The 19,729-nt window shown below is 40.7% G+C and overlaps 1 protein-coding gene across 25 annotated transcripts in view; it reads right to left on the bottom strand.

Annotated features, from left to right (window-relative positions):
* unc80 (unc-80 homolog, NALCN channel complex subunit) overlaps positions 1–19,729 on the bottom strand; it is a 139,955-nt gene that overhangs the window by 77,428 nt on the left and 42,798 nt on the right. For 15 of the 25 annotated variants that reach the window (XM_031893923.1, XM_031893924.1, XM_031893907.1 and 12 more), the window contains 4 exons: positions 16,940–17,181; positions 14,847–14,953; positions 13,492–13,648; positions 9,954–10,126 (listed from right to left, as the gene is read on the bottom strand). In XM_031893923.1, coding sequence (XP_031749783.1) covers positions 9,954–10,126; positions 13,492–13,648; positions 14,847–14,953; positions 16,940–17,181 — 679 coding nt within the window. The remainder of the gene's footprint in view (positions 1–9,953; positions 10,127–13,491; positions 13,649–14,846; positions 14,954–16,939; positions 17,182–19,729) is intronic. The other 10 variants (XM_031893920.1, XM_031893926.1, XM_031893921.1 and 7 more) reach the window with 3 other exon arrangements.

Below are 19,729 nucleotides of genomic sequence, written 5' to 3'. Positions count from 1 at the left end.
AGAGAGTGTACATGGTCTATAGAGATCATCTGCTGTTTGAATGACTTTTTGAAATGTTCACAAAAGATTATTGCCATCTCTGTGAACTACTCATGTTCTTTTATTTTTTTTGGTGTCTGCAGATGATCTGGACCAGTGGTAACCTAGGCAAACTAAAAAGAACTAATAATGGAGGAGATACCATACTTTCTTAAACCCTAGAGGACTGCATGTTGTCTATGAACTACAGATGCTCCATTTCATTTGTTAAATGTAACTTCCAGCAGTCACAGGCTTCCTAGAACCCACTAAGATTTTTATATTTTAAAGTACTGTATACCTGACACCGGAAGAGGAAATAATATTAGAATGAAATGGAAAGAGATGAAATCACAGCACAGGGAAACACACCACAAATGGAGAGGAATGAACCAGATGATGCAAAGCTGTAAAGAACCACAAATTGCAACAATCACCGCTTTAAGTAAATCATAAACATTTGGTTAATATTGGTGTAACAAAATGTGCCTTACCGGCACGGCGGGGACGCCCGCCGCGCCGCCGTCAGCGGGGACGCCCGCCGCGCCGTCCTCTTCATGCGCCGGCTTCCTTATAGTGGGCGCGCGCGTGCGCGCTTCCGCATTTAAAGGCGCATGCGCGCTGGCGTGATGACGTCAGCACGCAATGGTGCGAAATTCAAAGGTATTTAAAGGGACGGTTGTTTACATTTTGTTGCCCGTGATAGGATTTGATCCTGGTGCTTTTCTGAGCCTTGTACACTTCGTTTCTGTATCCTGCCTTGTTGCCTTCCTGTGTTTTGACCCGGCTTGCTCCTGACTATTCTGATTATCCATATCTGACCCCGGCTTGTACTTTGACTACGATTTCGTCTCATCCTGCTGTATTGATTACCCGGTTTTGACCCTTGCCTGTCTAACTACCCTTGATTGCTGCCCGCCCCGACCTAGCCTGCCTGACGACGACCTTGTTTAACCCAATTCGTACCGTGATCTTTGGCCTAACTGACTTTTTACAGTCGTGCCCCATTGCTAGCCAGAGCTCCTGCTTTGCACCTCTCGTATAAGTCCAGGTGGCATCCGAGTAGCTGAGGGCTCCTCCCGAAGCCAAAGGCGGTCACGCTACTGGTGAAGCACGAGCTGAGACCAGGGTGCTTGGCACTAGCTCTGGTATTGGGTGCCGACCGTGACATTATCACGGGCCATGGAGGACCAAGATCACGTTGAGTCCGCTGCTGCTCCTCCCACTCCATCTGCTACTACTGAAGCGCTTCTTACTACCCTGCTACAGCGCTTGGAGGATCAGGAGTAAAAACAGAATTATCTCCTGCAGGGTTTTCACAACCTAACCCGCCAGCTGGAGACTACGCAATCTCCGCAGCAGCAACCTGTTCCTAGTTTTTCCCCTTCTGTGGGGGCATCTGCTATGGGAGGTAACACCTATAGGCCCCAGGAGCCCAAAATTGCATTTCCTGAGAAATTCTCTGGGGACAGGTCCAAATTTTTCGTCTTCAAAGAGGCATGTAAACTATATCTTAGCTTTTTCCCTCATTCTTTCCCTTCTGGTGTGGAAAAAGTAAAATTTGTTATGACCCTTCTAGTGGGGGATCCCCAAGTTTGGGCCCTTAGACTGCTTCCCTCTGATCCTGCCCGTTTTTCCCTTGATGTATTCTTTGATACTATGGCAGTTCTTTACGATGACCCAGATCGTGCATCATCAGCCGATTCAGCAATTCGTAAACTGCGCCAAGGGAGGCGGGAGGTAGAGGTATACTGCACAGAGTTCCGCCGGTGGGCAGGAGAAACTGAGTGGAACGATGCGGCCCTGCGCAGTCAGTTCCGTGTCGGGTTATCTGACTCTATTAAAGATAGTCTGGTGAATTACCCCTTGTCATCCAGTCTAGATGATCTCATGTCCCTAGTCATCCAGATCGATAGGAGACAGAGGGAGAGAAGGAGTGAGAGGGGTCATGCTAATTTTTCTGGGGTTTCTTATATGGGACCTGACTTGGTGCCCAATGTCAAGTCTTTGGTTTCCCCTGTGTCTCCACCTCAGGAGGAGCCTATGCAACTAGGCCTATTCCATCTCTCTCCTGAGGAAAAGACACGCAGGCGGACCCTTGGGTTATGTATATATTGCGGAGACAAGGGTCATTTTCTGAAGCAATGCACTAAGAGGCCGGGAAACGCCCCAGCCTAAATGAAGAAGGGGAGCTTCATTTGGGTGCAGGCGTTTCCTCTCCCCAATTTGCCTCCAAGGTTCAGCTACCAGTCAAATTGACCTGGCCTTCGGGCTCTATTAACTTGTCCGCTTTTGTGGACTCTGGGGCCGAGGGTAACTTTTTAGATGCCACGTTTGCAGCCAGACACGGCATTCCTGTGGTTCCTCTAGATGTTCCCATGAGACTTTTAGCGGTGGACAGAAGACCCCTAGGCTCAGGGGTGGTAAATAAGAAAACCATCTTCTTATCATTAAGTACGAATGATGTTCATAGTGAGGAGATAGCCTTTTTCCTCATCGAAGGTGCTTCTTCTCCTCTCATTTTGGGGTTACCCTGGCTCCAGGCTCATAATCCCCTGATTAACTGGGTTACGGGGGAGGTCACTCAATGGGGTGATGGTTGTAGGGGTGTTTGTATTCCTCCTGTTTTTGCGAACACCTTACTAGAGGGTTTACCTGCAGCCTATTCGGCTTTCGCTGATGTTTTTTCCAAAAGGGCTGCCGAGACCTTACCTCCGCACAGACAGTATGACTGTCCCATTGACCTGGTTTCAGGCGCCTCACTTCCTCGGGGTCGCACATATCCTCTTTCCCTACCTGAATCTCGGTCTATGAGGGAATATATCCAGGAAAACCTCGAAAGGGGTTTTATTCGGCCCTCTAGTTCCCCTGCAGGTGCAGGCTTTTTCTTTGTGGGTAAGAAGGATGGTAGTCTTCGCCCTTGTATTGACTACAGAGGTTTAAATAAGGTCACAGTTAAAAACCGCTACCCCCTTCCTCTAATTTCAGAGTTGTTCGACCAGGTCAAGGGGGCTAAAATCTATACCAAGCTCGATCTGAGAGGGGCATACAATCTCATTCGTATTAGAGAAGGGGATGAGTGGAAAACTGCTTTTAACACCCGAGACGGCCACTACGAATATTTAGTAATGCCCTTCGGGCTTTGTAACGCCCCCGCAGTTTTTCAGGAATTTGTCAATGACATTTTCCGTGATTTACTAGGGGTATTTGTAGTGGTCTACCTAGACGATATTCTTATTTTCTCGTCTAATCTCAATGAACATCGTATCCATGTTTGTGAAGTCTTAAAAAGGCTAAGGGAGAATAACCTGTATGCGAAACTTGAAAAATGTATCTTTGAGGTCTCTTCGGTCCAGTTTTTGGGGTTTATTATTACCAGCAAAGGTCTAGAGATGGATCCTGGTAAGGTGAAAGCGGTCCTGGACTGGGCACAACCTCTTTCTTTACGTGCTGTACAAAGGTTTCTTGGGTTTGCCAATTATTATCGTCAATTTATTAAGAATTTTTCCCTTATTGTAGCCCCCATCACGAATCTAACTAAGAAGGGCGCTGATCCCAGTATGTGGTCCCCTGAGGCTGTTCAAGCTTTTGAAACTCTTAAGAAAGAGTTCAGTTCTGCCTCTTTCCTTAAATACCCCGATTCTGCACTCCCTTTCATTGTAGAAGTAGATGCATCTGAGGTAGGAGCTGGGGCAGTCCTTTCTCAAAGACACCCGATGACCAACAAATTGCATCCCTGTGCTTTTTTTTCCAAGAAGTTTTTACCCGCGGAGGTATATTACGATATAGGGAACAGGGAGTTGTTGGCGGTCAAATTGGCCTTTGAGGAATGGCGTCATCTCTTAGAGGGGGCTAAGCATCCGGTGACGGTCTATACGGACCATAAAAATTTACTTTACATTGAGTCCGCTAAGCGCTTGAACCCAAGACAAGCCAGATGGGCTTTATTTTTTTCAAGGTTCAATTTTGTTTTAACTTTTAGGCCTGGTTCAAAAAATACCAAGGCAGATGCACTCTCTAGGAGTTTCAATTCTGTTTCCTCCGACTCTAGTGAATGTACTCCCATCATTCCCAGGGAGATTGTTGTTGCAACCTTGGAGTCCGATCTCTCTTCCTTATTGTCTCCTTTACAATCTTCTGCCCCTGTTGAAACCCCATCAGGTAAATGGTTTGTTCCTGAAGAGCTTAGGGAACAAGTTTTAAGAGAGGTCCATGATTCTAAAATAGCAGGCCATCCAGGTATTGCAAAAACTGTTTCTTTATTGTCCCGTCATGTTTGGTGGCCTTCCTTTAAACAGGACGCTAAAACTTTTGTCAATTCCTGTGCAGTCTGCCAACGCTCTAAGCCATCTCATCATCTGTCCCAGGGTCTCTTAAATCCCTTACCCATCCCAGTGAAACCATGGTCTCACATTTCTATGGATTTTATTGTGGAATTGCCTCCTTCCCAGGGTAAGACAGTGATTTGGGTGGTGGTCGATAGGTTCAGTAAGATGGCTCACTTTATGTCTTTACCACAACTCCCTTCTGCTAAGGTCCTGGCTGACTTATTCATCACACACATTTTTAAGTTTCATGGGTTTCCTGAAAATATTATTTCTGACAGGGGGGTTCAGTTTGTTTCTAAATTTTGGCGTGCTTTCTGTTCTTTGGTTGGTACAGAATTGTCTTTTTCCTCTGCCTATCACCCCCAAACGAATGGTCAAACCGAAAGGGTGAATCAGTCCCTTGAGCAGTATCTCAGGTGCTATGTATCCGATAACCAGTCCACATGGTCTGAACTGCTTCCTTGGGCAGAATTTGCTTACAATAATGCTACCCATTCCTCCTCAGGGAGGTCTCCTTTTTTTGTCGTTTATGGGTTGCACCCCAAAGCATTTTCTTTTTCTGGTTCTAATTCCCCGGTACCCTCTGCCAATTCCTCTGTCTTAAAATGTTCTGAAATATGGTCGTCAGTTCATGATTCATTGTCGGCAGCTTCCCTAGCCCAGAAAAAAGCTGCTGACAAATCCCGTACAAGGTGGGGGATTTGGTATGGTTATCTACCAAAAATATTAAGTTGAAGGTCCCCTCTCCCAAACTGGGTCCCAGGTTCATTGGTCCATATCCCATCATTGCAATAATTAACTCATCTTCTGTCCGTCTTCAGTTACCTCCTAATTTCAAGATTACTAATACCTTTCATGTTTCTCTCCTAAAACCTGCTTCTAATACTCGTGGTATGCCTGTTCCTCCCCCAGTGTTGGTTGAAGGTCAGCCTGAGTACGAGATCCAGGAGTTCCTCGACTCCCGCCTGGTGAGAGGTAGGTTACAATATCTCACCAGGTGGAAGGGCTTCGGTCCTGAGGAGAACTCCTGGGTTTCAGTTGATGACATCAAGGCTGATCGCCTCAGGAAGCAATTCCATTCAAGGTTTCCTGAGAAGCCTGGGGGTCCAGTGGCCCCCCCTAGAGAGGGGGGTAATGTAACAAAATGTGCCTTACCGGCACGGCGGGGACGCCCGCCGCGCCGTCCTCTTCATGCGCCGGCTTCCTTATAGTGGGCGCGCGCGTGCGCGCTTCCGCATTTAAAGGCGCATGCGCGCTGGCGTGATGACGTCAGCGCGCAATGGCGCGAAATTCAAAGGTATTTAAAGGGACGGTTGTTTACATTTTGTTGCCCGTGATAGGATTTGATCCTGGTGCTTTTCTGAGCCTTGTACACTTCGTTTCTGTATCCTGCCTTGTTGCCTTCCTGTGTTTTGACCCGGCTTGCTCCTGACTATTCTGATTATCCATATCTGACCCCGGCTTGTACTTTGACTATGATTTCGTCTCATCCTGCTGTATTGATTACCCGGTTTTGACCCTTGCCTGTCTAACTACCCTTGATTGCTGCCCGCCCCGACCTAGCCTGCCTGACGACGACCTTGTTTAACCCAATTCGTACCGTGATCTTTGGCCTAACTGACTTTTTACAGTCGTGCCCCATTGCTAGCCAGAGCTCCTGCTTTGCACCTCTCGTATAAGTCCAGGTGGCATCCGAGTAGCTGAGGGCTCCTCCCGAAGCCAAAGGCGGTCACGCTACTGGTGAAGCACGAGCTGAGACCAGGGTGCTTGGCACTAGCTCTGGTATTGGGTGCCGACCGTGACAATTGGGAACTGCAAGATGCAGTTGCAAGTAATGCTTTCTGAAAAGGGATTACAGGCATTTCCCTCTGATTCATAACTGCATAATGGAATGAATGGCAGACGACTGGATGTCTTACATGAGAAAGACAACTTATGGCTTAAAGGAGAAGGAAAGGTAAAAACTAAGTAAGCTTTATCAGAAAGGTCTATGTAAATACAGCCATAAGCACTCACAGAAACGCTACACTGAGTCCTCTTTGAAAATAAATACAGGATTTTTTGTCTCCTTTTTTGTAAACATGTTGTCAGGGTGTCTGACTTCCTCTCTCAGAAAAATCCTTCATTCCTGGGGCCAGAGTCTGCGCAGCTCTCTCCCCTTTCCTGCTCCCCCTCCCATAAGAATTCATAAAACTCACTCCCCTCTCCCTTATGAATGTGTGATCTGAGCTATAAGGGCTAGACTGCAAACAGGAATCTATTAACACTAAGCTAAAATGGCAGCTGCAATCAGAGAAAGCTTCTAGGGCTCTTTACTCAGGTATAATAAAGTTTTCTGCAGAATAAATATACTGCTCTAGGTGGCACTAATGTGGCAAATATATTGGCAGTAAAATGCCAAAATGAATTTCCTTCTCCTTTAAATCCCTGCAAGCATTTTGTATGACTAGCCAGTACATAGACTATAATCCCACAATTTCTATTACAAGTACAACTATTGGCCCAGTTAGATGACATGAGTTAGCACGAAGACACCAGTAGCTATTCTCTGCCTCTACTCCCATTCAATAAACCACAAATATGTTTTCATTTGTCAGATCAGCAGTAAAAATCAACACATCTGCTATATAATACTGTTCATTTACCTATTCTACCTCAGTTATTTAAATATAATTTTTCCTGAGTCCTATTTTGTAATGTAATGTAAGGATATGTAATGATATTTTAGGACTTAGCTCCCCAATCAGTATCTTTTCCTCTCGGGTCTCCTTTTATCTCATATTATGTTCATTTAAAATAACAGGTGGATGGTTCTTAATCTGTATTTTTCCTCTATTTTCCTTTAGCTTATAGTATATTACAAATGTAAATTTGCTGACCTTGACACATTATTAACTCTATTATTGCTAAAGCATTTTTATATAGGAGGCCAAGAAAATCATCTCTGAAGCAGAGGTAGGGTGAAAACTTTGACACACATAGTTACATAGTTACATAGGGTTGAAAAAGACCAGAGTCCATCAAGTTCAACCCATCCAAGTAAACCCAGCACACCCAACCCACACCTACCAATCTATACACTCACATACATAAACTATAAATACAACCACTAATACTAACTGTAGATATTAGTATCACAATAGCCTTGGATATTCTGATTGTTCAAGAACTCATCCAGGCCCCTCTTAAAGGCATTAACAGAATCTGCCATTACCACATCACTAGGAAGGGCATTCCACAACCTCACTGCCCTCACCGTGAAAAACCACCTACACTGCTTCAAATGGAAGCTCCGTTCCTCTAATCTAAAGGGGTGACCTCTGGTGCGTTGATTGTTTTTATGGGAAAAAAGAACATCCCCCAACTGCCTATAATCCCCTCTAATGTACTTGTACAGAGTAATCATGTCCCCTCGCAAGCGCCTCTTTTCCAGAGAAAACAACCTCAACCTCGACAGTCTAACCTCATAGCTTAAATCTTCCATCCCCTTTACCAGTTTAGTTGCACGTCTCTGCACTCTCTCCAGCTCATTAATATCCCTCTTAAGGACTGGAGCCCAAAACTGCACCGCATACTCAAGGTGAGGCCTTACCAGGGACCTATAAAGGGGCAAAATTATGTTCTCATCCCTTGAGTCAATGCCCTTTTTTATACAAGACAGCACTTTATTTGCTTTAGTAGCCACAGAATGACACTGCCTGGAATTAGACACCTTGTTATCAGCAAAAACACCTAAATCCTTCTCCATTAAGGATACCCCCAACACACTACCATTCAGTAGATAGTTCGCGTTTATATTATTTCTACTAAAATGCATAACTTTGCACTTATCAACATTGAACCTCATTTTCCAGTTTGCTGCCCAGTTTTCCAATTTTGTCAAATCGCTCTGCAAAGCGGCAGCATCCTGCATGGAACTTATAGTTTTGCATAATTTAGTGTCATCAGCAAAAAATAGAAACAGTACTGTCTATGCCCACCTCCAGGTCATTAATAAACAAGTTAAACAGCAAAGGACCAAGGACTGACCCCTGCGGTACTCCACTAACCACACTGGATCAATTAGAAAATGTTCCATTTACCACCACTCTTTGTAATCTATCCTTCAGCCAGTTTTCTATCCAATTACAAATATTATGTTCTAGGCCAATATTCCTTAATTTGATTATTAACCTTCTGTGAGGTACTGTATCAAACGCTTTAGCAAAGTCCAAGTAGATGACATCAACTGCCATTCCAGCATCGAGGTTCCTACTCACCTCCTCATAAAAGGCGACTAAATTAGTCTGGCAAGATCTGTTACGCATAAAACCACGCTGGCACAAACTAATAGTATTGTGAACTGCAATGTATTCAAGTACCCTATCCCTTATTATTATCCCTTCCAAAAGTTTTCCTACTACTGATGTCAGACTAACAGGCCTATAGTTTTCAGGCTGAGAACGGGATCCCTTTTTAAATAACGGCACCACATTAGCAATTCGCCAGTCTCTCGGCACCATGCCAAACCTCAACGAATCCTGAAAAATTAAGTGAAGAGGCTTGGCAATCACAGCGCTCAGCTCATTTAATACCCTGGGATGAATCCCATCTGGTCCTGGACCTTTGTTTACCTTTACATGTTCAAGTCTCTTTTGAATTTCCTCCCGAGTGACCCATGCGTCAGTAGCTAAATTACTAGAACTGGGCATATTAAAAGGGAAGCCTTCATTATCTGGCTCCTCAGATGTATAGACAGATGAAAAATAAGAGTTCAAAATTTCTGCTTTTTCCCCGTTCTCATCAACCAACTTACCCCCCCATGGGAATTATATATTCCCAAGCTTGCCTCACTTGTTATATAGCTATAATTACTTGACTTATATGTGATAATATTATATAAATCCAGTTGAACTTAATCTCAGGTAAGTGATAATATGCTTATATTTACTATTCTGAAAAGACCAATGATCTTGGGTAGGCATTTCATTTTCTACATTTTTGGTAGAAGAGTGCAGCTTTATAGCTCAATAAAACATGGAAAACTAGAGACTTAAAGGAACAGTAACACCAAAAAATGAAAGTCTTTTAAAGTAATTAAAATATAATGTACAGTTGCCCTGCGCTGGTAAAACTGGTAAGTTTGCAACAGAAACACTACTATAATTTATATAAATGAGCTGCTATGTCAACACGAGGGCAGCCATTGAAGCTGGGAAAAAGGAGAAAAGGCACAGGTTACATAGCAGATAACAGATAAGCTTTGTAGTATATAATGGGGTTTTATCTGTTATCTGCTAAGTAACCTGTGCCTTTTCTCCTGTAAATGGCTGCCCCCATGGCTACACAGAAGCTTTATTATATAAACTATAGTAGTCTTTCTAAGGAAAACACACCAGTTGTACCAGTACAGGGCAGCATTACATTATATAGTAATTACTTTTATACATTTTCATTTTTTGGTGTTACTGTCCCTTTAATACTAATTTTAAATAAAAATGTCTAGTTTCTTGACCCTCACAGCATTTATGCGCCTACAGGTATATGAATCTAAAAGGAATTAAGTAGTGATGTTGTAATGTATAAATATTTAATCTTATCCAAATGCTATATAAGTTTTTAGCTCACCAGATCTAGAGCTGCGGCCAGAATAGAAGCATCTGGAATAGTTCCTGGTTCGCAGCAGTTGAGAAGAAACTGGAAGCGCTTCATTCCTTGCCTTATAGCACCCAAGTTGACAACATTTTTACTTTTTCCAGTCTCGTGATTGGTTGTAATGTGGTCATCAAAACTCTGACATCCTGTAGGAAGCAAAGGTTGGGCAAAGAGAGGGGGAAGGACACAAGGTCTCACAAATAAAACAGCCATTCCAGAACCCCATCACATTGTTTAATCCCAGCATTTCTAATCTAATGCATGATCTGAAGCTTAGCACACATGGTGGCATCAACCACAACACCCAGCGATTTACAGACAATGATTTTTCAAGATATTCAAGATATTCCACAACCTCGGGATTTAGCAAGTCTGCTACAAAACATTCCAGATGTTCAATGTTTGGATTTACAGCACAGCTTATGTTTGTAAAGATTACACAAACATGAAAATAGGTAAACGTTTTAATAGAAACCATTGCAATATATGAAACAAAATTTATAATTGAGAACCTAACACGCCAGGGCTGTGGAATATCTTAAGTAAATCACATTTTTCCTCCCATCCCACCAGAACGCTAACCCTCATTTTCTGATTATTGAAATAGAAGAAATACTTTTATAATGCAAATATATTTAATGTACCAAGTATATATAGTGTTCTTTTTTTGCTATTTCTAATGAATGATTGTCAAGGGTAGAAGTACGGCATAATTTGTGTATAAATATTGAGTGCCGTGATGGCAAGCAGTCAGCAGCTTCATTTGGAATCCATAAAGGTCTTGGAAATCATATTCTTAAGAAGAACTAAGAAATTTCTAGGAATTTCTAGGAAGAATTTCTTAAGAAGAACTAGAGGGAATTTCTAGAGGGAAACCTGCAGGATTGAGGTCTGGCATGGTATTAATTCTAACCCTCCTAACATCATACTTTGCTCTACTATAATTTCAAGAAAAAAACACCATTGGTAAATTAAAGGAATACTGTCATGATTTTTCTAGTGCGATTTTATTTTCTACAATGTAAAATGTTTTCATAGAATTTAATAATGGTGTGTAACAGCTATCTCATTTTATTATGCATGGTCTTGTTTTTTCAGAAACAGCACAGAATCGCGTTTTTCAGGCAGCTACTGCCACACTTATTTCATTCATATTCATCTGCTGGTGCTATTCTGGAATCTGCATTGAATCAAAGGGACCCTGAGTTATTTACATGGAGCAATGAAAGGCCCTCTGCTGCAAAAAGTCCCACACAAGCATTGCCATGGAGGTCTATTTGTCACTACTCTCACTGCATTAGCCACTAAGTTGCACGGTAGGAGTGAAAAAAATGCCCATAGAATTTAATGCATTTTGAGTGAGAAAAAAAGTCACATGCTTAAAAATTAATATCACCTATTAACGTCAAGGCATTTTGTAAATGTTTCACTGTTTTTCAGCAAATTTTTCAGTGAAGCAAAATGGGACAGATTCTTTCATCACTAATTCTGACCATTGCTCTTTTTCTCTGGACAGCAGTACTTCAAGCCACGAAAGTGAATAACATGGAGTGACAACATGGGTGGTTTTGGCTATTTCTCCACTCACTAAAATACAGGATGGTTTCTCCAACAGTACATTCTATTAGCAGCATAGAAACATGGCAGATGAGTCCTTTAGGGGAGGTTTTATAAAAAGCTGTTATCTTGTTACTATAGTTCTGAGGCCAGGCTGAATAGACAAGACTCTGTTCAAATCAGTTGGTCAGTTTTTAAATTAAATATTAAAAATGATTCACTTTTTGAAAATTACCAATTGTCTCCCATGACAGTATCCTTTTAAAATAGTCCTTGTGGCATTAATGTAATGTTATCTAAAGCAGAGTTTCTCAGGTTTTTAGTCAATTACCACTTGCCTACCAAGCAAAAGAACTCATAAGGGCCAAAGACTACTAATCTACAGCTTTACTTTAGAAGGAAGCAATAAAAGCGCTGTAAAGGATTAATATAACTTTGTAATGGATTTCCATGGGCAGAAGCCTAACTCTATCTTGTGTTCCTTTTGTTAACATCACACAGTTAGGCATGACAAAAAACAAATGCACAGCATAATACAAGCACTTCACAAATCACGGCACCACAAGAGCAGAGAGACAGAGATGGAATACAGCCAAAGGCAGTGTCCTGAGGTCAGCTCCATCACAATTCTCCTCTGCTTATACCCCTCTATGAGCATTATTATAGCCTTAAACTAACCCTTTCTAAACTGTAAACAATGCCATCAGACACATGCAGTTGATTATCTACCCCAGACAAGCACGCATATGTTGTAGTGCCAATTAAACCCTAAACATTACATATCAAAATGTTTTTCAGTTACTTAAACACCAGGGTTTTCCAGGATACTGATATTATTTACATTATAAATTAAAGTTGGGGGGGCTTTATAATAAGTGGCCTTTTAATTATGATATCCTGCTTAGCTTTAATGTTGTGCGATTTATTTTAGCACACCTTTCAGGTGTGGCAGATGGCAAATGAAAAAACCATTGTGCAGAACTTTTATTTGCAAATGGCTGAATTTAATGGGACATACACATTTGCTCCATCAGGGTAGTGAATGATGGATAAGGGTGGCGCTAATAGTTCAGACTATATACAGAAATCACATCCAGAGGATGTTGACATAAATGACAACTGTTACCATCTAAACATCAAGACAGATCAAGGGATGGACTACAATTTCCCTACTATACTGTAAATTATTTTAACAATTACATAAGTTGACTATACTAAATGACAGGGAAAAATGCTGTCTTGAATGCACATTTGTAGAACACAACAGCCACTCCCCCACATCATCAGTACTTCATTGCTACCCTTGTCTTGCTGAGTCATAAAGGACAGTGTCTTGTTTGGAAATGGTTATGAACATGCTGATCATTGCAAACACAGAAGAAAAGAGATAATTGAAACAAGGTATCTGGGTGGGATTTTTTGTCATTTCATTAATGTTTTGAGATTGTGAAAAATAAAAATAAAATTAAACATGGGAAAATTATCCATTGTAGAAATAAAGTGAGGGGTTTTAAGCTCAGTCTTGTCCTCATGTAATATAAATAAAAGGATGAAAGTTTGGAGGCATATGGCAGACTGAAACATGCTGGGAAATGGCGGGGTACTTCATGCTGTAACATGCAACTATTCTTGAAAGACCAAGATTAAATATTATTCATTTTAGGGATACATTTTTGTGTAGTGAAATTGATAAATGTGAGACCCTGTAAAACAGAATCTGTGATTGGAACCATGCAAAATAAAGGGCATGCAGATCAAGAAAAACTCGCTGCTGGACCAGATGGTTCAATTATAGAAAGGAAGGTTGATGGGTAACTGTTTTGCTAAAAAAGGGGTTGCAGTGAACTGGTCAGCAATCTGTTGCAAGACCCTCCAGCAGCAAAAACATTTCAAAATAATAATAAGGGGTAAAGTAACCATAACATAACAGAAAAAGAGAACCCTGATATCTAACCATCTTTTTCTTCTGTGTGATGAAGCTTGGATGTGTTCCTTCTGCTTGAGCGCCATTTACCAAGACGCTTGAAAAAATTCTCTTCTTCATCTCTCCCGCTGTCGAGTCCTGCTCCTGGTCCAGCCTCTGACAGTTTTACAGCACTAGTGAACTTCACCTGGTAAAAAAAGCCCATGGAAAAATATGGAAGATAACAATTGTGTCTCTAACATGAGCAAATTAAAGGCACAAAGGTTACAAGAACTTATTATAAAAATCCCACAAAACGAGATGTTCATTTAATAGCCCTCTCCAGTCTTCTTTCAACTCTTTAAAGTTGATATATGATTTTATTTATATCTTGTACATTTCTGTATGGGTCAGAAAACTAATTTAACTTGTTCTTATTATTCTTCTTGTATCTTGTAGTACTGACAGGGAATTTATAGTTTCTGTACAAATAGTAAAGTAAATTCTAAGTGTCAATTGTATCAATATAATATCAGCTTTTTAGGCAAACTTCCCATGACAGCATTACAGGAATCATAGGCAAAATTAGGCCCAGACTGGCAATCTGTGGGTTCTGGCGAATGCCAGAGGGGCTGCTGTAAGATGCCGTAGACAGTCACTATTTATTGGGCTGGTAGGAGACTGTTTGGGCTGCTGGGTACTTGACATGCCATGCATGCTGGTTAGGTCTGGCCTTAATGTTATTTTTCTTTTTGCACTTTGACAGCATACTTTAGATTTATCCCTGGTCCAAAAAATCTCCATTCTTTATTTATTTCTCCTAGCAAGAGTAACCTCACATTGTGCTAGACACATTAAGAAAACAATAACTAGTGAAGTAGTAACTTAAGTATACATTGTATCTATGGGTACCTACTTTACAACATTCCTAACTACTTCATTAAAAGTTTTCCTGAAATAAAATAAACAGCAGTACTTTTATGTTACACTGTTGTTCCTCCTCAAACTCTTCAACATTTTTATATCTTTTCCTCTTTATCATTTTACATTCTTAGTTTAAATGAATAAGATGTGCATTATTTTTTTTTAAGGTGGGTATCCTTATCAATACTTAACTAACCAGCCATTTATATTATAATATGGATTTACAATTAAAGTTCTCTGCCTAAAAATGAAAAAAATAAATAAATAAAAACCACTTATTTGTGTTCTAATATAACTCTTGTATTCCTTTATCCCATAGCTACAAAAAAGGCAACAAGGGCATTTTAATTCCTTCTCATATTTAATATGCAAGAGAAGAAGAATATGCTGGGTCTTGAAATGTCTCCTCTAAAAGGAATGACATTCTACAAAGACTGTCTAAAGCAGGCTACATAAACAATTCCACTGACATTGCAGACTACCTTGGAGCTCTGCCTGATAAATGAAAGTCGGTCCACTGAACTGATGTCCAGAAGATCTTCAACACCATCAGTCAGCCCAGACAGTGAAGAACGTTTTAACCAGTTGCCTAGAACAGAAGTTAAGCCAGTGATTTATGACCATGTATATTTTGCTGTTATAATTAAGCACAAACTGGTTAATAAAAATTATAGACAAATAGAAATATAGAAAATATAGAAGATAAGATGTTAAGAACGTTAGACTTAAATCTGGCTGCAGAATTTATGCAAAAACATTAGAGGGGATTATAGGCAGTTGGGGGATGTTCTTTTTTCCCATAAAAACAATCAGCGCACCAGAGGTCACCCCTTTAGATTAGAGGAAAGGAGCTTCCATTTGAAGCAGCGTAGGTGGTTTTTCACGGTGAGGGCAGTGAGGTTATGGAATGCCCTTCCTAGTGATGTGGTAATGGCAGATTCTGTTAATGCCTTTAAGAGGGGCCTGGATGAGTTCTTGATCAATCAGAATATCCAAGGCTATTGTGATACTAATATCTACAGTTAGTACTAGTGGTTGTATATATAGTGTATGTATGTGAGTGTATAGATTGGTAGGTGTGGGTTAAGTGTGCTGGGTTTACTTGGATGGGTTGAACTTGATGGACACTGGTCTTTTTTCAACCCTATGTAACTATGTAACTATGTAACTATGTAAAAACAACTGGCTCATTAAATCTTAGGTATTTTACATTTGCTTGGTAGCAGCAATTTAAACAAATGATATCTGTGGCAACTCCTGGAAAAGTAATTTCCTAGACTAATACCCTCAATGGGCCATTAAAACATGTTTTAGGCAAAGGCATTAAATGCAAGCTATTTACATTAATAACTATCTTACAGAAAAGGTAGGCTGGGTGGCACAGCAAAAACTTTTATAACCCTAGGTACTAAAGGAAAACTATATCCCCAAACAATGTAGGTCTCTACATATATTGCATAAACAAGCTCATATGTAAAACCCTGCTTTATCTAAATAAACTCTTTCATAAAAATATACTTTTTTAGTAGTATGTGCTATTGGGTAATCCTAAATAGAAAATTAATAGAAAGAATTAAGGGCCGCCTCCTGGGATCATAGGATTCACAGTGCACTCAAACAAGCCAAGGCACACATACATGCTAGGCCTCATCAGCCAATTAATGGACAGAGTTCTGCCTTTGCTCCCACACTGGTCATGTGATCTCTGAGGGAGCACACAGCCCATCACTAAATGGTGGATCAAAGGAAAGGATGTAAAAGGGCAATATTTACTTATATATATATTACAGTTTGGATTCTTTAATAGATCACTTAATATATTATAAAATATCTGTTGTCTTAAGTATTCATTCTGGGGGTATAGGTTTCCTTTAATCATCCCAGATAACAGATCCCATACCTACAGTATATACATACATTACAATATTATTAAAAATTTGAATGGGGGGCAGATATACACAAAGCAAATTATTTTATCAGAACATAGTGGCAAGATAATTCATAATTGATTTACACTATACGTTCCTTATATGATCATTTAATCACATTATGCAGGGCAAAAGCTGTCTTAGTACTGCAAACTATTGCACCAACTGCAGTAGTTCTCCAGCCCAGAGCACTGTAACTACAGCCTAGACTAGTGCCTTATTAAGCATATTTATTAATGGGTAAAGTTAGTGTTCACCATTTGATATATGCTTCTGAAAATCCTATAGAAATGCATAGATATTGGGTGAATTTTTCTGTGGTGAGTAGTGATGGGCGAAATGTTTCACCAGGCATGGATCCGCAGGGAATTTCCGTGTTTCGCCATTGGCGGATTGTTTCTCGAAACGGATGAAAAAAATTTGCAGTGCGTCCAAAAATTGTTGCGAGCGTCAAAAGAATAGCTGCACGACAAAAGAATAGCTGCGGGCAACAAAATAATAGCCGCGGGAGACAAAAGAATAGCCGCGGGCGACAATTTTTTTTTATGCGGGACAGATTCGCTCATCACTAGCGGTGAGCTCTAATCTCACATGTTGATAAATCCTTAAAGAAGAGCTGCCTCAATACTGAAAGGATAGGAACTCACCAAGTGGCAGTTTGAGCTTTTTACGGAGTGAGATCCGACGAGATCTGGAACGAGAGCGCCTTTCTGTGTTTCCAGAGTGAGCTGTTGTGCATTCAGATGTGTCTGGCTCTGACTGGCTGCTGGTGTCACTGGCTGCGCTCTGTGATTTAAACATCTTACGCCAGAAGTCCTTGCGTCCAGCACCTTGCATTTGCTCATCACTGCGAGACAGATCAGGGTGAACGTTTAGATTCTCTGCATTGCTGTGAAATAGAGAGAGTAATGCATTCATAAATATGTGATTTAACTGTGAGATGGGCTTCTGCATTCTTTGCACCCCTTGTGGGAAAATACTGTATGACCCTAGAGAATATGGAAAGAGTGGTTTATTTTCAGCAAAAATTACTAATGTGAGCCAAATAATGAAATCATTTAATGGAATGCTGCAACCTGTTACTCAGCAGTGCAGCTAATTGCTGTGAGGCTTCCATGGAAACTCATGCTTATCCCCAGCACCAACACTAAGGGGGCCATTTACTAACCATATGATTTCTTTCAGATTTGGATATTTAGCACTAAAAGTTGCAGTAAATAAAACTGCAGCTTTTTTTAAATTTACTATGGGACAAAACGGCTGAAAATCCAAATCCGACAATTTGCCAGATAAAATTTGCTCATTTATTGCTTATTTACATTTTTAAAATGTTAAGAGTTTTAGTAAAAGTGCCCCTAAGTGACAGGTGTCCAGTGAATAGTGTATAACCAGAGCTTGCAGCCCATGTTCCCTGAGTGATATGGAGGCATATTTAAACCAACAACAGTTTTTTTACCAGCTAAAGGACCTTATGGGCATAAAACAAACCCAAGACTCAATGCTGCTGCCACTTTGCTTTTAATAATGATACAGTGTAGATAAACATCAGGTCCTAATCAAATCTTTTCTAAACTATACCTACTAATACTCTACAGGCAACTGAGGAACTATTACAATTGTTAATTCTATATTATTGTTAACTTTTATTTATAAAGCGCCAACATATTCCGCAGCGCTGTATATATGATATTGTCAAAGTATTAAAAAGGGGGGAAAAAAAAGATGTGAAATCATATACTCATTTACTGCTCATATTACCAGTAGAGCACACTGACAACATTTAACCTGTGACAACATGTATATGGGCATACAGTTACTCAAGGATCTACACAGGGGTCGCAAAATTAAACAGTAAAAAGCAGTCAAAGCTACCTTAAAATACCCTAGGTGTTTCATGCTATAGGGGCACTTAATCATGGTCTACAACAACCAACATTTATTCTGTGCCATCCACACAAATGCTATATGGACACTGAATGGATCAGATGGTGCTGTACCAACCCATATTGCTCCATGTGTAATTTTCACAAAAAATGGCACCAAGTTATAGGGGAAATCTTAAAAGAGAATAACGGCATTCTGGCATTTTATTGCCAATAGATTAGTCACAATAGTGTGAGCTAGAATGCTATGTTTATTCTGCAGAAAGCTTTACCATACCTGAGTAAACAGCCCTAAAAGCTCCTTCTATTTGTTTAAGATAGCAGCTGCCATTGTAGCTTAGTCTCAGTAGCTTCTGTGCTGCAGCTCTAGCTGCTGGTAGCTCAGATTACAGCAGTTGGGAGGGGGGAGAGAAGAGCAATCTGAGCAGACTTCCCTAAAGGATTTTTCTAAGAGAAGGAAGTCTGATACTGAAGATGTGTACAGAATAGAAGAAAATAAATCCTTACGCTTATGACTTTATTTACAGAGACCTTTCTGATAAAGCTTACTTAGTTTTTACTTTTCCTTCTCCTTATATACCTGTAGTTTCTTCAGTTTAAAAATATCTAGTACATGAAAACTAACATATAAAGGTACATATTTATTAACCTTCGGAAATGTTTTGTTAGTATTTTGTTTGTCTTCTTTCTTATTGTCAGTGTTTTCTCTATGCATTTAAAGCATAATTTAGGAAAGATAAAAAACTAGTGCAAAAAAAAAGAAATACATTTTTTTTAAATATCCTCATGTAAGAAATGCAGTTGTTGAGATACAAATTTTCTTTAAAGGAGGAAATAGTAAAGAGTGAAAAACATCCCATCCAAAGGCAAAATAAAGGTTCTTGGACTCCTAGGTAGGGACAGCAATGTAAGATGCTCCCTGCTTTCCCCACTGGATAAGAGTTTCAGCAACAGCTAAATCAGGGGTAGGGAACCTATGGCTCGGGAGCCAGATGTGGCTCTTTTGATGGCTGCTTCTGGCTCGCTGCCAAATCTTTAATAAAAAAAAATAACAGGGGCCATGGCCTGCGCCTTAGAACACGTCTTCTATCTGCCAAGCGCAGGCCACGCCCTCCTCATCGCATACGGCATCCTTGGGACCCGCCCTACCTTGGCCCTGCGCTCAGCGGATAGAAGACGTGTCCTAAGCCTTAGAACACGTCTTCTATCCGCCGAGCGCAGGCCACGCCCTCCTCTGCATCGCATCCGCATCCGGCATCCTTGGGACCCACCGTACCTTGCCCCGCAACATCCGCAGGCAAACATATTGTATGGCTCTCACTGAATTACATTTTAAAATATGTGGTGTTTATGGCTCTCTCAGCCAAAAAGGTTCCAGATCCCGAGCTAATTAACCACACCGATAACCCCACCACTTGCTGGCCACAAATTTTATAGCATAATTTGGTAAATTTGAACAATAATAGTGTTCAGCTACTATGCAAAAACATTCATGGAAAATGAAATCAAAATTACAATTAAAGTTAAACAAAAAATTATTCAAATGTAAATTAA

This window comes from Xenopus tropicalis, chromosome 9 (assembly GCF_000004195.4).
Source record: "Xenopus tropicalis strain Nigerian chromosome 9, UCB_Xtro_10.0, whole genome shotgun sequence".
NCBI lineage: Eukaryota > Metazoa > Chordata > Amphibia > Anura > Pipidae > Xenopus > Xenopus tropicalis.
This window is presented reverse-complemented; position numbering and strand designations above follow the sequence as displayed.